Genomic DNA, 16,415 nt, shown 5'->3' on the forward strand with positions numbered 1-16,415 from the left:
GTCTTGAGTCTCGTCTTGAACGTGAGCGGGGAGTCAACAGCACGGATGACTGAGGGGGACATTAGTTCCAGACAATTCGGGCAGCAGAGGAGAGCGAGCGACCTCACAATGAGTGAAGGCTGACGAGGAGCTTGATTATAGAGATAGCAAAGAGGGTTTTTTTTTACATGTGTAGTGACAGGGTGCCATTTCGATTTAAAGCTTTTGTGACTGCAGGGATTCATATTCTTGACGTTTTGACTGAAACACAAGCAATCATCATCATCAGGTGTGAAAACCACAGCAAGAAAATTTTATATTTTTATTATTTTATTGTTTCCCTTCTACGTGACTTTACCGAAAGAACCAAGAATAGGGTGCCATCTGTTGACCAAGATGGTAATTACGGGTATGGGTGCGTATATAATAGCCAACCATAAGGGGGGGGGGGCGTAACTGGGTTAAAGGTCAGAGGCGGGGATCACTTGGGAAGCTCCAGGAACCTGCTCGAAGGTTCTAGAAGGGGGCGTGGCCGGAGGCTGGGCTTGGCCACGCCTAGGAGTATATAAGGGGGACGTGACCGGAGGTTCGGGGCTGTCGTGGGGGTCCGGGTCTTGGCTGCCGTCGCTGTCTTCACTGTCATCTCTTCTCCATCGCCCGGCCGCATGGCCGATCCGCTGTACGGCTCCCATCGTCGTCGTCGCTGTATTAGTCAGCCAGCTACATAGTTAGACGCTGGCGATGGGGCTGTATGAGTGGGTCAGCCATGCGTATCCCAATATATATGTCGCTCAGTGATTGCGCCTGTAAAGTGTGAGAAATAAACAAGGAGCCCTCTACACGTCGCGTCTCGGAAGTCGCTCACGACACGTGTAGCAAAACGAAACGGTAAAACACTACACACATAATATATGTGTAGTGGTTCACACGAGGGAGACAGACTTCTTGGAGGCAACACGTTTATTACAATAAGCCCTAAAACACGAAGGGGTATAACTGCCCCTTCACCAGCTACCCTAGGGAGGTATCTCCTCCGGGCTAGCTCACCCGAGCTCACACGGGGTGGCTATTTCGGACCGGACCCTGGCTCGGGTCCGGGTCCTGTAGTCGGGCAGGTCTTCTCCGGGTGACGGCTTCTGTCTTCAGCCTTATAACAGCTGCCGCACACGTTCAGGGGTCCGGCTCATATTGCCAGTCCCGGGGCTTCCTCTGCCCCTGGCCACGCCTCCCTTCTCGAGCCATCGAGAGGGACCTTGTCCCGTGGTCCCCCCAGCCCCCTCCTTGGGGCCCTTTGGCCGGCAGCGTTGGTGTGCGGTGCATTTTTCAGGAATATTTTGCCGGTTTTTTTTTCATGGATTTTCTGTTTGCACAGTCACACAGTCACTTTAAGATGTTTTCTTGTTCATGTTTTTGGTTTTTTTGTTTGTTGTGGTTGCACCCGATTCAAGAGCCGAACGGCTCACAGGGCTATACCAAAATAAATAAACTGAAACTAAAAACTGAAAACTCTGACAATGCCTGCTGTTATATATTTACAGTTGGCGTGGTCTCTCGCTCTCTCCTTTTTTGTGGTCGCGTTTATTTTTCTCCGGGATTTTCCCTCCACGTTTTAGAAACACTCGTTTAGGTATGTGTAGTGACTAACTCGGAGAAATTAAGACTTGGAGAGTTGGAGGCACTTCTTTATTAACGAGCACCATCGGGGTTAACACATTTAATATTTAGTCCGTTCATTGCACTGTGTAGCAAAACATAATAATTTGTTCCTGGGTAGTGAGTGTTATTTCGTGATTGCTTATGCCTCAAAGGTACGGAGGGTGGCTGTTGTTCCCCACAAACTTTGATTTTGTAACCAGGACAGTGATATTTTGAAATTTACCTATTTTCAATGAGAAAACGTGGTGTGCATTTGTGTCTTTTGTCCACATAAAGTCCTGGTCACAAAAGCAAAGTTTGTGGGGATTGGTAGCCATTTTCTGTACTTTTGAGGCATAAGCAATTAATAAATAGCACTTCGTACCCAGGAACAAACATTGTGTTATATAGTATAGTGGTATATAGTATAGTGTTATCGGCGACGCTACTCAGATCAGTTGGTAGGCTGTCTGACTGGCCAAGTCTGTTTGTTGTAGTACGGAGTTAGACTGATGGCCTTAATCTAAGTTGTCTTGTGGTTGTTGTTGTTGTTTGACTTGCATCCCACTGGGATTTTTGCACACAGCGTTGGTGTACGGTGCTTTTCAGGAATATTTTGCTGTTTTTTCCTGGATTTTCTGTTTGCACAGTCATAGTCACTTTAAGATGTTTTCTTGTTCGTGTTTTTTGTTTGTTGCGGTTGCACCTGATTCAAGAGCCGAATGGCTCACAGGGCTATACCAAATAAATGAAACTGAAAACCAGGCTTCCGGGTTCACCTGGAGTGCCATGGCCCCCGGTAAACCCCTGCGTCATCCCTGGCGATCTCGCCCCCTATCCGCCAGAGGCTGGCGCTGCACGTGGCCGGTGTGAGCGGCGCGCATCGTGCCTCACGCAGGACGGCTTATGCCTCACGCAGTGGCTTCCACCGATGCCACTACAGATGGATTCCTCAGTGGAATCGCCACCCAGAATCGTGACAATTCGTTGAATTGCGAATCGTTAGATCGCTGAGGGCGGTGACGTGGCCCAGCGGTAACGCGGTATGACTTCAGCGGCCGCCCTGATTTTTACTGCGCCGTATAATTACCATAACAATACACGCCGTCTGCTTCCCAGTGGGCGTCTTAAGATGCGCTGACGTCATTCGTTACAGTAGGCCATTGTGTGCTGGCGTCAGGGTCCAAATTGACCAAATTAAAAAAAATTTCCCCACAAAGTTTGTGGGGAATAATAGCGATTTTCTCTACTTTTGAGGCATAAGCAATTAGGAAATAACACTACCCAGGGACAATTGTTTTTGTTAGACAGTGTAATGATAGTGCTGCTGACGGTGGTGCTGATTGGGATGAATAGATGAGGCGGCGGTAATGGTGATGATTGGGATTGATGGGTGAGACGGTGATGGTGGTGATGCCGATGATATGGCTGAGCCCGTGCTCATCCACACAGGAACTCGAGAGGGCCTCGCCGGAGTCCTGCGCTGCTGGTGTGGATATTGCAGTGCTGCCACCTAGCGGCATTATGTATTTACCATTAGCGGACAAAACGTTGAAGAAGTAACCTCCGCGCCACGGTGTTTAAGAGCTGGAACTTTGCCGATAACAATAGCCAGTCCACCTGCGCGCCTCACCAGTAGGTGATCCCGCGCGCAGGCCTCACCAGTAGGTGATCCCGCGCGCAGGTGGACTCAATGATCATTTGAACACAAAGCGATCATGGGGTGGTGATGACGTTGCTGCTGCGCCAGTTCTGGGCTCCCTCCAGACCGGTTCTCCTGGGCTACTGCGTCGGGATGCGTGCGCCCGACTGTCAGAGAAAGCGCTGATGATGAAGCCACTCCCAGAGCGCTCGAGTTTCCCAGTGGAACTCGATGTCAGTCTATGAGCCTGTATTTGAGCGTGTGGGTCTCGATGTGAGTCTGTAAGCCTCTGTACGCCTGTACGTCTCTTTGTGAGTCTCTGGGACTGTGAGAAGCAACTGTCAACGCATCCGAGTCTCTGAATGAATCCACCTGCATTAGCAAGGACTAAAGAGTAGCTGTGCCAAACGAGAACTTGGTAGCCCTTCCAAAACATCACTATCATGTATATTAGCTATTCACACAATGACAACAATTTGTAAGTAATAAATATAATAATTCGCAGACCTTTGTCAATTCTCTGCCAGATGAGTACCTCCCCACTCCGTTGTTGGCCACGGGGGTTGCTTGGGCATCCTGTACCAGATTTCGATATCACTCGTCCACTGATGTTAGACTGTAGCCGGGAATCGAACTCAGTTGTCCGATTTTAGTAGTCCAGTGCGCTCGCCTCTGCGCCTCTGCGCCACCGCCCAACCCCCAGGTATTGCATTTTCTAGCCCAATGTTGACATACGGTGCTGGTACTACAATGGAAGGCTCAGTAATGCAGTGGATGTTGTCCTTTCCCACACTGAGCAAAGAGACGTCGCCTGCAGGTATGGCAAAGGTAATTGCTAAGAACTCATCGCAGTGTGCCACGTAACACTTTGATGCGTTGTTTTGCACAGCGCATTGTGGTGCTGGACCACACCTCGTTGCGGCGAGAGTTGCGAAGTTACAGCAACAAAACAAAGGAGGAAAAGGCCGATGTTGTCTAGTGGCTCAAGGCGCGCCAACACCAATGACGTGCCTACCGAGTGTACAGGCGGTGCAATTGCACCAGGGGCGGAGCCAGGAGGGGGTGACAGGGGTGACATTCTGCGTATAAGTGTACGACACTCGGTCTGGCGGACTCCGTGCAACTGCATTGTCAGAGTGTGTCGCCAACCGATGGCGTCTAGTTCAACAGCCTGACTCTCTAATCATTCTTGAAATTAAAATTTGTTGAATGTCACCGCGGCCTGAAATCCTGGCTCCGCCCCTGAACTGCACCATGGGCCGGAGAAGCCCAGGCGTCAGGCTACGAAGAGTATGGAGGGCCCCATTAAATTATTGACACCAGGGCACATGCCGACCACTCTACACGCTATACCTCGACGGCCGATGGTGTGCCGGAAACGTTGTGACCATGGGTTTGAGACCAGGTTTCAGGCGGCTCTGATTAAACTGGGTTCTTACATGTGGCGATCGTGTGATCATTGCCGGGTAACCACATACTTAACATGACGTCGCCACTGTCGATGGATTTGAAAGGCGTTCCTTTGTACGCAACGCAGTTGGAATCAGCGAGATGAGCAGGAAAGGGAAGAAATCTATACATCTGGGAAATTCAGTGTGTCGATTTATCCATGCGCTTGGATTATTTTGCTCCTATAAATTTCCATATAACCCACTACGTTGAGCTATCATTTATGGCCAGGTCGCTTCTGAAGTAGAAGCTAATACCTGGTACGACAAAAGTCTATTTTTGAAGTGATCATTTGCTTAGCTTAACCTACTTTGCACTCTTATCGTGTTTTATACTGTTTGTAGTTGTAACATTCTGACTTGTCTAAATAAATATTCTGATGTTGATCTAAACCGCAGCTCGATTGACACGCGGTGAACGCTTTGAGCTGGGAATGTGCAAGGCGCGCCCCTGATGTGGAGGGAGACGCCTGATGGAGTGACGCCCTCGCCTTCCGAGGCAGTCCCCCCCCCCTCTCGCGAGTGATGTCTGAATCGGTTGCGGGCACCGCCTTCACCAACCCGCACTGACCAGCGTGGTGAAGTACGGTCAAGCACACGCCATGACAAGATAAGGCACGAGGAGGCCTTCATCACACGGCAGATTAGCAAAGATATGTGAATTATTGATATCTAAATGTGTTTTTATTATAGTAACACGCATGCTCCATTGAACACGCTACGTACACGTGTCGGCAGACACACGCACGCATTCGTGCTCACATGCATTGCGCACACACATACTCTACATATACGTACGCGCACATGTATTGCATAAATAATGTACACACATGCGGACGTATAAAGAAAAAATACAAATATCTCCCGTATAGCATTTAACAGACTGTTGGGGCAAGTGCTGCTGTCGAGCACCTGTTGAAGGCCGGCACGGTCGCGTTTGTCTCCAGAGTGCTTATGTTTATACACCACACCAGGTTCTCGTTTAAAATCTGAGTCGACCTATGAGAGGCCCTATTACCGCTTCAAATATCCGCCACTGTAACTGGTCGTGAGCGGGAATTGTACTATTGAACTCGGATCGCCGGGTTCGTTGTGCAAGTGCGCAAACCACTTCACCACTGCTCACCCACAAATTACACACAAGCACACGCGCATTGTACACGTCAAGCGAATAAGACCAATAACAATAGAAAATTTTTAATAAAAAGCCCCAAAACACCGCAGGCGATTCGTGATGCGAGCGGTCGTGGAGCATGAACCAGTGAGCAAGCTCCACGTGGGCTCACCAGTTAGCGAGCTTCTGTCCCCGAGGGCTCGTGAGAACCGGTTTCAGAAGCTGCCTCTTCCAATCGCGGAGCGACGAGTCTCCTTAGCGCTTCGTGACAGGAGCGCGCGGTCTGGCGCCCGCATTCCTCGTTTGCGATCTCGCACTCGCGTCGTCAGTAAAACAGCTTCACATTATACAGCCGATGGCCAAATTACCCCAGAACACGTCCGATCTCATCAGATTTCGCAAACTATGCAGAGGTTGAGTCTGGACAGTGGCTTCTCAAGCGTATTGTTTTGTGTGTGAAAGAATTGAGTTGATGGTATCAGGACGGTCATCAATTACTGCACAACATTGCTCTCTTTAGCATGGTTTGGGTTGCGAAAGTGATGCCCTCACTATGCTGTTGACCAGATGTCACTTGAGGTGGGGGCCTCAGAGGCCGCTCCGTGATATCCGCTCACGCGGGCGGTTCTTTAACACTGCTCTGCGAGAGTTCTGAATGCGGTTTCATCCAATAACGTGACACGGATAGCACAAATCGGGATACAAATGTGGAAAAGACAACACAAGAGCGGTATTTGAAGTCAGGGTGACCGTGTGCGTCACGAATTGACTAAGCTGGAACAACACAATTGTGTGTTGTGGTCAATCCTTTGAGAATAAACGACGATTTTCTTATTATTGGTTCTTTCGGTAAAGTCACGTTGAAGGGAAACAGTAAAATAATAAAATATATAAAACAATTAAATTCTCACGACGTTTCGACTGTAACACAAACAGTCATCATCAGGTGTTTTCACACACCGAAAGAACCAAGAATACGAATCACTGCAGTCACGAAAGCTTTAAATCAAAATTTACGATTTTATTATAAATCTAATACCATTGTGGTTTTCATGGTGATGGGAGAGTACAAGCGCTGTTTGTTTGTTTTTTCTCGCCACGGAAAACAACCCGTCCAGGAGAAGACAAAATCACCTGCAACGAGCCCACCACCAGCGGTCCTGGGTTCATTCCATGTCGCTGGACTCTGGTGAGCGAGCCGAGAGAGTGTGTGGGTGAGGACCCTGCGCAAGTCCCCAACCCCTTGAATAAATACCTTGCACATGCATCCCTTGCACGTACACGATGTGTGTTATATCTCTCCACCACCTTTATAACATACCGAAGGATTACCGACTCCCGATGCAAGAACGGTCATCATCCTTGGGCACGGACTTTCATGATGATGATGATGGTTTTCACGCGTAGGACCTGACTTTATTGGCTACATTATATATAATACACTCAACTTCTTTATTTATAACGCGCACAGTATGCACTATTAAAGAGATACGTGAAGCCACATGTAAGAAAGCAGGCAGCCACGTGGTGAGCTGGCACCAGCCATTGCCCACGCTCTGAAGTGCTCTATATATCAAGGTGTTATCGGCCAATTCATGAGTATTTACATGTGGGAGAAAACCGGAGCACTCGGAAAAACGCACGCGTGCGAGAGGGAAACATTCGATCTCACACAAACGGAACAGGTCGGAGTCCACATCTAGCTGTACTGACTCCTCCTGGCGAGCACAGTGTATGGCACCTCCGCGACGCTTATGGGAAGGGGGAGTTCTCACGTTATTTGTGTGATCCACTGACTCTCGCCTCCACGGTGCTGGATTATAAGCGTGTGCCACCACCGGCCGTGGTGGTGGTGGCGGGGCACATGATCTCTCTGTCTCTGTTGTACAGTAATTGCTATTATTGAATTAAAATGCAATGCTAGTTTCACTTCTAACACGCATCGCTGATTCAATCACGGTCACCAATGGTGGCGCAGCGTGGTTGGCACGGGACCTGGTGCCAGCAATGAAATGGGACCCCGTTTGCCTTCCTCCCTCCCTCTTCATCGCCCGGCGCCTGGGCCCCTCCGGCACGTGGGCCCCTCCAGCACGTGGACCTCTCCAGCACGTGGGCCCCGATGCCGCTGCGCCGCCTGCACACTAATCTGAAAACGCGCTCTTGATGATTCTACATTAAATTATGCATTGCACGTTAACGGCCGTGATGATGATGATGACGAATGTACGATAAATGTTAAATTATTATCCTCAACATGATTATATGGATGGAGATAGTGATGGCGTCGGTGTTGGCGATGATGGTGATCGTGACGATCGATCAGGGATGATCATGAAGATGGGTAGATTAATTGATGTAGATTGTAATGAGCGTGGTGGTAGTGGTGCTGGTGATGATGGCGATCGTGATCATCATCATGATGGGTGGGTGGATGACTGATAGTAGTGATGACGACGACTAGACACGTTGGTCGACTGTCGCTGAGAACATTCCCCACGGGCCCTCACGCTCTCAACGCTGCGCGGTTTGCCAGCAACATTTCACCAAACACCTTCGGGTTATGGGCGGCAACACTCACGCGCAAAAAAAGGGTGCGACAGCCGGGCGTGCCCGAGCCAAGACGTCCTTAAAAGCGGGGCCACGATGTGAGCACTGCACATCTCCGCATTCCAACAACGCCACCGTCTTCCTCTGGCGAGACCTCGTCCATCCTCCGTCGTGATGAAGCTCTCGGTTCTCATCATCGTCTGCGTCTGCGTGGCCGCCGTCGTGGCCAACAAGGACGCGACAACTCAGTCGCGCAGGAAGTCGAAGAAGATGCCCCAGACCCTGTCCAGAGGTACCTGGGGAGGAGCGGGGGGAGGGGGGGTTCGGGATGGACACCTGACGGACGGGCGGACGGGGGTCACATGACGCAGTTACGGATACTTGTACAGCCGTTTTGTCAATCCACTGCTGGACGAGGGCCACGCCACGTGGGGACGTGTGGTTTATTTGACTGTGCTTCACCATTAACGTGGAAACATATAAGTCCGAAACGGCGATGTATTTAGTTGCACTGCCCTCGACTGCACACTACGTACCCTCGCAGGATATGAAGTGTGCTATGTATGGCAAGTCGCATATCCAGGGACTTGGCAGGCTAAACCTGCTTAGCTTCTGAGATATGACGAGGCGCGTTGCGGGAGAGTTGATTCATACGAGCGTCGCTCGCGGGCGTTGTAACGATTACATCCCATCAGATTCTATGCATTGTCGCGAAAGAGTGCCTCATTTGTAACATTTCTCGCGTTGTTTCGCCTCGCCTTTATTGCTTCTCGCGTTGTTCTTGGTCTCGATCGCTCCAGCTCGCGCGTGTTCTTGCTTGTTCCCTAAGCAAGCTGTGACTTTTAATTGATCGCGATTTTTATTATGCAAAGCCCACTGTGAACATCTGCTGGCAGTGGCGTATAGCGTGGTCGACGTGCTCCCTGGTACACGGAATGAAATGCCCCTCCGTCCCGTGTGCCCCGGTGCAGTTGCACCGCCTGCACACTTGATAGCTACACCAATACCTGCTGCAATTATTTTTACTGTTGATGATGGTCGTGATGATGCCAATCGAAATTCTGTTGCCTAAATTATTAGGCACCACCACCACCTCTATTGTCATCATTACCAGCATCACGGTGATCACTATAATCACTTTTTCATCACCATAACATCACAACCATTACGACCACCACCAACAACCGTCATCATCACCAACATCATCCTTACGATCTCCTCGTGATGCTATTTCAATGCGCACACGAATGTAAGCAGTCCATCTCACGCGTGTCCCACACAAAACCAATCCACGTCCGCTTGGGTCGTCCCTCCGTATGCAACCCTCCCTTGACTGCCATCCCATTGACTGGCTTTGCTCTTCAGATGTCACACATACACAGCGACGTGATCTGAATGTCATGAAATCCCACATGTACTTAATAATGTATTTCATTATTAAAGGAGTAAACCCCGAATTGTAATTGCTTATTGTTACACGAGACTTTTCCCTGACCGTGAATTTGCGGCTACATGGGCGTGCCGGGTACGAATCAATAGAGAATAATTAAGTACTGGCGTGCCACACATCGATTACATTTTAATAACCAACTTACCCTGACCCTTCAGGGCGAATACATTGCGTCACATGAGGCATCTTTCCAAGCCACCGTGAAAGTGCCTCACTTATATCATGCCACATCTATTTTCCATTACTTTTTGACTCATACGACGGGGTGACCATCAGCACTGCCATCTTCTGGCCACACCTCGCAACGTTCCTCCTTCGACACCTGGCAAGTCCTTGCAAGTGGTTCACCCTTGCACCTAATTATCATGTTCATTGGGTCTCTATGTAAGTCTATCGGTCTCTGTGTGAATCTACAGGTCTCTCAATGTGCGTCTATCGGGCTCTTTGTGAGTGTATGGGTCAATATGCGAGTCTATGCATCACTGCGTGGGTCTCGAGGTCTCGAGGTGAAAAAGCGCTGGCAATGAAACCACTGCCAGTGCATTCCAGTGACTCGACGAATCCACCTGCACGCGTTATCACCCGAGAATGGAAAGCATGGGGTGGAGTTTGTACCCTCAACGCGGAGCCTGGAGCTGACCTCGCCGCGTTCTCACGCTGTGCTGTGCGCGTGCTGTGTGCAGGCTGGGCGGATGAGGCGGAATGGGTGCAGACCTACAGCGAAGGGCTCTACAGAGCCAAGAAAGAGTAAGAAGCAATGGGTCACACAGCACTGAGATCCTGCACTACTTCCACCCGCATACACACACACATACACTTTGATGCATTCAGAGACAAATATATCCGTATGTCCGCATAGACTTTTCGGACAAGTGCTGTTAGCGTGCACCTGTTATTAAAGCTAGCATGGTACACCTGGGAGTGGTGTGACCCATCATCTCTCTCATCGGTCCTGATGTTTACACATCGCACCAGGTACTAATTTAAAGCTGAGTCAACCGAGAGGGGGTCCAGCACGACTTCAGATAATCCCCGTTGCCGGGCTCGAGCTCAGCTGACTGGGTTGCATTATGCCACCGCTTCCCCAAACCGCATATACACACAAGACTGAAGGTCTCGTGTATAGCCTACATAGGCTGTTGGGACACGTGCTGTTAGCGAGCACCTATTAAGTGTGCCACAGGGCACAAGTCCGTGTACCAAGGGAAATACCCGGCCGCCTCTATATCCCCATTGATGGTGGTGTGTATCATTGTGTGTGTGTGTGTGTGCGGTAGCGGAGAGAGTGTGTCTATAACGCGTGTGTTTGTGCAGGGGGAAGCCACTGATGGTCATTCACCACCTGGAAGAGTGTCCCTACAGCCAAGGTGAGGAAGCGAGGCACAACCTCTACGTGTTTTCCATCCTTCGGGCAATCTCACAAACACCAAAAGAGGCTTGGGAGTTAAGTTCATAATCGTATGATGCTTATTTATATATGAAATCCTCACCGAGTCTCAAGAATATTTTTTTCAGGAAGACCCTGCCAAGTTTTCGCAGTAGCAAACTATGTTGCTGCTGTGTGTAATCCGAACTAAGCTTTTTGCAGGTAATCTTTTTTTACAGCATTTGGATATTTGGGCAGTACCAGTTGCACTGCAAGTGCTTGTTTTGTTTAGCTCAATTGACGTTGGCTTCATTGGCGTAATTAAAACAAGCCCTCCATTGCTAAAACAACAAAATAAACCAGCAGGCAAATGTCTTCTTTTTTATCTAAAAAAAAAATACACGCAAAGAATAGGCCCCATGGCCCTTTGGGAGTGCATCATTTCAGCAGCACTAATTCAAGTACAAGCCAAATTTGCGCCGATTTTGACACACCGTTTCTCATCAGGAGAGTCAGGCTTGTCTGAATCAATGCTGGTGAACTGCCAGGTGTAACAGGCATGGATCCTCTCTTTAAGCTATGGGTCGTAAGTCGACGCTAAATTATATTGCGCCCTAGCTCACATATCCCACGGAGAGTGTAATTTATCTTGCGACATATGATATATGTATTATATATAGATGATATATAGATGATATATGTATGAGATACAGATGACATATGCATTATATATAGGTGATATATGTATAATATATAGATAATATTTGTACTATTTTATGCTTGTCACGAAAGGACTCAAGAAAGCTTTTGCTGAGAATGCCGAGGCTCAAAAGATGGCAGATCAAGATTTCATCATTCTTAACCTGGTGGTACGCAAGTATATCTGCACGTGTGTGTATACATGCATGTGCACGTGTGTGTATACATGCATGTGCACGTGTGTATACATGCATGTGCACGTGTGTATACATGCATGTGCACGTGTGTGTATACATGCATGTGCACGTGTGTGTATACATGCATGTGCACGTGTGTGTATACATGCATGTGCACGTGTGTGTATAGAGTACGTGCATGTGCACGTGTGTGTATAGAGTACATGCATGTGCACGTGTGTACTTTATGTGTTTGAAGGAGCGGTGGCACAGTTGTAAGCACACTGCATGACGAACGTTGTTCTAATCACATATTGTGATTGAGTTCGATTCTGAGTCACAGCTAACATCAGTGGCGAGCGACGTCAGTATAGGTATTTGGATTCACGTCTACCTTTTGGGTCTCATCAACGCATGAAGTATGCATTAACCACACATACTTGTGACAAAACATGCAAACAAACATGCTCTGATAATATATGTAGTCTTTGAAAATGATTGGCCTACACAAGAGGCAGCCTTCTTTATCGCCTTGTCTCACCAGTGTTAGACCAGAGAACGCCAAAATGCCTTTAGGCCGAGAGAACGCAAAGAAAGGGTAAAGCCTATAATAATTGTTAAACAATAATATATAGAAATGCATTGCACACGTTGCGTGGCCGTGAATAGCTGTGTACCTAATGATGTTTGTTCCCACAATCGTCTCTCAGTTCGAGACCCACGACAAACATCTGGCTCCTGATGGCTACTACGTCCCAAGGATCATGTTCGTGGGTAAGTGAACCACCGTCATAGACATAACGGGAGCGTACACAGAGTTAGCAAACACCACGCCATTCCCCATTCACACTCTCGTTTCACTCTTGTTTTAAGACGCAGAGTCTCGTGCTGTCAGCTGTGGGGCGCTGGTGGCGATGTGCGTCTGCAATATAGCCCTTTGGAGGTTTGGTGGATCACGAATTCGTGAAAAGTCTCACCCGTGAGCGTCGAGGTCGCTAGCTCCTGGCTTGCCAGGGTATATATATATCTATAAAAGGCAGTACAGCAAGTGGATTATTTTCCATCTGTACACGTGGGTTTTCTGTGAGTAGAGACCGGTTTCTTCACGACCTAAAGAGGTGCTCTTTAACAGCATTTGCCCTCAACAGCCTACGTAGGGTCTTAGGCTATACTGGGCAGGGGTTTTTTTCGTCTTGTAATTATTGTCGTTGCTTATTTAAAAAAAATAACTTTACAGATCCTTCCCTGACTGTGAGAGCTGACATCGCCGGAAAGTACTCGGACAAGCTGTACACGTACCAGCCAGAAGACCTGAACTTACGTGAGTGCCTGGGTTAGGGCTCGTGTTAAGGTTGGGTCAGTGGCATAGCAATGGAGTGTGCTGCTTAGTGCAACTGTGTCAGGCTCCCACAGTTGCATTTCTCACCGAATATATCCGTGGTCACTGGTAGACTGAAATAGACACGTGAATAATTGCCAGAGCCATAGCAAAAAGTATATTAGATGTAGTGTGCCGGGGGTGGAAATGTTCTGGGTCACAGACCTGGAGACACCTGGCTAATATTAACAAACAAACTGGACACATTCGTCAATATCACCAAATAGGTTGGCTGAAATTAAGCTGAGCCTGAATAAGTTTTCTACACGCGACAGCTGTATGTTTATAGAGATTAATCTCCATTCAGCATACATATCCAGACCAGCCTGTTCATCCTTGTCACACCGTTCGGCACAACTAACGACTTTAATTCTTGTGTTTGCGGCAGTGGTGGCCAACATGAAGAAGGCAAAGGTTTTGCTGCACACGGAGTTTTGAAGACGGCAGCTGCGCACACATCCATCCAATGTGCACGCATCCATCCACTGTGACTGCCATGGCATCAGAAAATGTCATCTTCAGAATCGAGCCCCACACTCTTCCAGGGGTTGGGCCGGATACGACCCGCAACATTTCATCGGGCACGCGGCCACACATAGCCTACCGCTTCACACTGGCTAGTAAACCGCATTAATCAAAGAGAAAAACCTATTTTCCAACCGACGACACTGCGTATTTAATTGTTGTATCACTTAAGTCAATTCAGACGTTGCCGCGTTGTGTATTAAATGTGTGGATTGACAAAGGTATTTGAAAGTGCTGTTCAACCCTCCATAAGAAACGGGTTCCCCATCCCTGCAAAACTCCCAACACGGCCTCACGTGGATGCACATTCCCTCGGTTTTATGAATTATCAAACTGCTGTTGTTTGCTCAGTTCTGCCCATCACTCGTGAAGCCGTGGACTACATTCGCTGTATAAGTGCCGCCATAAGCAAGTTCATGCCATATTGGTGTTTGCGTTTACACACACAATAAACCTTGTTCAAACGTCGACTCCTTTTGGCATTATTCAACAGCCATTGCTATTCGGCCGATCCAATGACATCAGTTCGTGTTGGTGTATAAAACACGGTGGAGGTTTTCACGGTTGTGCTGGACCGCTCTCCGATGCGTTCCTGAACAAACGTCGGATATAATGTCGAACAAGCGGTGCAACCCAAAACCACATCGGATGACTTACAATGTGAACCGGGTGAAAGCTCTAGCCACTTATGTCTCATGGCAGATCCACTCACTTTCTCCACCAGAGAAATTCAGAGTCCGACATGTGATTTCATTAACACCTTACCAGACCATCGATCACACAGCAGTGAACCACTGTTAACTCCGAATATTCAATGAAAGCATTGAATCAATCCACCACTTATACATTGAAACCATGTCCTGGCTAAATAACCAATGCTGAAAAATTGGTAATAATCGTAATGTAAATGATGCGCTGGCGTTAAGACTTATAAACTGATCTGTTCAACCTTACGCAAGAGGATTCAACAGGTATCCGCATTCTAGATTGGAGGTTTTCGTGACTGCAAGAATCCATACTCTTTGGTTTTATTCGGTAAAGTCACGTAGGTAAAAAAATAAAATAAATATGACCTAATGAAATCGCGACGTTTCGGGTGCAACACAAGCGTCCGTCATCAGGTGGGGACAAACACAGCGTGAGATATCTCAGCAACTGTCTTCGCTGTGTCTTCGCTGTGTTTGTCCCCACCTGATGACGGACGCTTGTGTTGCGCCCGAAACGTCGCGATTTAATTTAGTCATTTTTATTTTATTTTTTACCGACGTGGCTTTACCGAATAAAAACCAAAGAGTGTCGGTATCCGCATTTAAACTGGCCAGGCATCAGTTATTCGTCTCAACCTTGCAATCATGTTGGGCATTCGCAGCTGAAGCCGAACTCCGTCATTTCCCAAAGCTTGAAAAAAAATGTGTATCACTTTGTTAGCAATGGTTGTGCTGCACTGGCCCCTGCCACAGAACTGGAATTCCCACTATTGGCTCAGGAGTGCAAGCAACAATGAGCACCCACCTTTCACGAGATTTCCACCCCTCCGATTAGCATGGTTGGCTACAGACGGTGCAAAATAAGTGTTTAACTTGCAAAACTACACTCTAAGCATGCTAGTCGCTACTACACAAAAAATAGCCAACTACACTGCAAAGGAAATTCTCTCAATCATCCTCAATCACATTACAATCTGAAAATGCAGAAAGTTTTGGAGCACAGGGACATAATTTGTTTACTGATGCCAGGAATAGTGAGGCGTCTTCTGAATTAAAGACCCAAGCAATGTCTGCATTCAGGCTTTATTTACAATTCCATTATTAGCAGCATTTTAATAATCTCGCTTTCTTTCAAAATTTTGGTCGTTCAGCTTTGCGTGCACCAATAGTCAAAATGTGACATGACCATGTCACTTGCCTAAATGAAAACATCAATTGACAAAACGATGCAATGCATGCATCGTTTGGCCTTCATATGAACGAATCTCGTTAAAACTTCCTATTCATGAACATCACACAGGTTTTGCCGTCCCATTCACTCGGAGGGAAGCTTCGCGTCCGTGGCAAGCAAAACCGGGTCGAGGCTGCGCTTTCCTCCTCATTGCGGACCCGGCCGCGACTCCACTCTTGGCACTGCACAGATGTTGCGGACGTCGTGCGCGGGGCGGGGTACTACGATGGCGGTGGCACAGTCTCCCTCCCGGCTCCAGCCCCTTTGTCTTCCCAATACAATAACTGATTACTTTTCAGTCACCCAGCTTCGTCTCGCCCCCCAAGCTACGACCAGGTCTATCCCAACCCCTCACCAGTTCCTCTTGTTCTACTGCATCATCACCACCACTTGCAATAACCCAATTCTTCATTTCAAATGGCCAGACCAGGTCTATACCAACCCCTCACCAGTTCCTCTTGTTCTACTGCATCATCACCACCACTTGCAATAACCAAATTCTTCATTTCAAATGGCCA

General features: G+C 48.1%; 1 protein-coding gene across 1 annotated transcript; it reads left to right on the top strand.

The window, feature by feature from the left end:
• Positions 1 to 8,448: 8,448 nt before the first annotated feature.
• Positions 8,449 to 14,427, top strand: LOC116947071 (anterior gradient protein 2 homolog). The gene is made up of 7 exons (XM_032962480.2): positions 8,449 to 8,657; positions 10,499 to 10,562; positions 11,130 to 11,182; positions 11,974 to 12,050; positions 12,767 to 12,830; positions 13,294 to 13,377; positions 13,823 to 14,427. The coding sequence occupies exons 1-7, from the start codon at positions 8,540 to 8,542 to the stop codon at positions 13,870 to 13,872; spliced, it is 510 nt and encodes a 169-aa protein (XP_032818371.1). The 5' UTR covers positions 8,449 to 8,539; the 3' UTR covers positions 13,873 to 14,427.
• Positions 14,428 to 16,415: the final 1,988 nt, after the last annotated feature.

Source organism: Petromyzon marinus, chromosome 2 (assembly GCF_048934315.1).
Source record: "Petromyzon marinus isolate PM22_M1 ecotype Great Lakes invasive population chromosome 2, UKy_Petmar_22M1.pri1.0, whole genome shotgun sequence".
NCBI classification, from domain to species: domain Eukaryota; kingdom Metazoa; phylum Chordata; class Hyperoartia; order Petromyzontiformes; family Petromyzontidae; genus Petromyzon; species Petromyzon marinus.

Coding starts and splice junctions, on each gene's coding strand:
- LOC116947071 (XM_032962480.2), top strand. CDS start 8,540: ATGAAGCTCTCGGTTCTCATCATCGTCTGCGTCTGCGTGGCCGCCGTC. Junction 10,563..11,129: donor CTCTACAGAGCCAAGAAAGA/GTAAGAAGCAAT, acceptor GTGTTTGTGCAG/GGGGAAGCCACTGATGGTCA. Junction 12,051..12,766: donor TCATCATTCTTAACCTGGTG/GTACGCAAGTAT, acceptor ATCGTCTCTCAG/TTCGAGACCCACGACAAACA.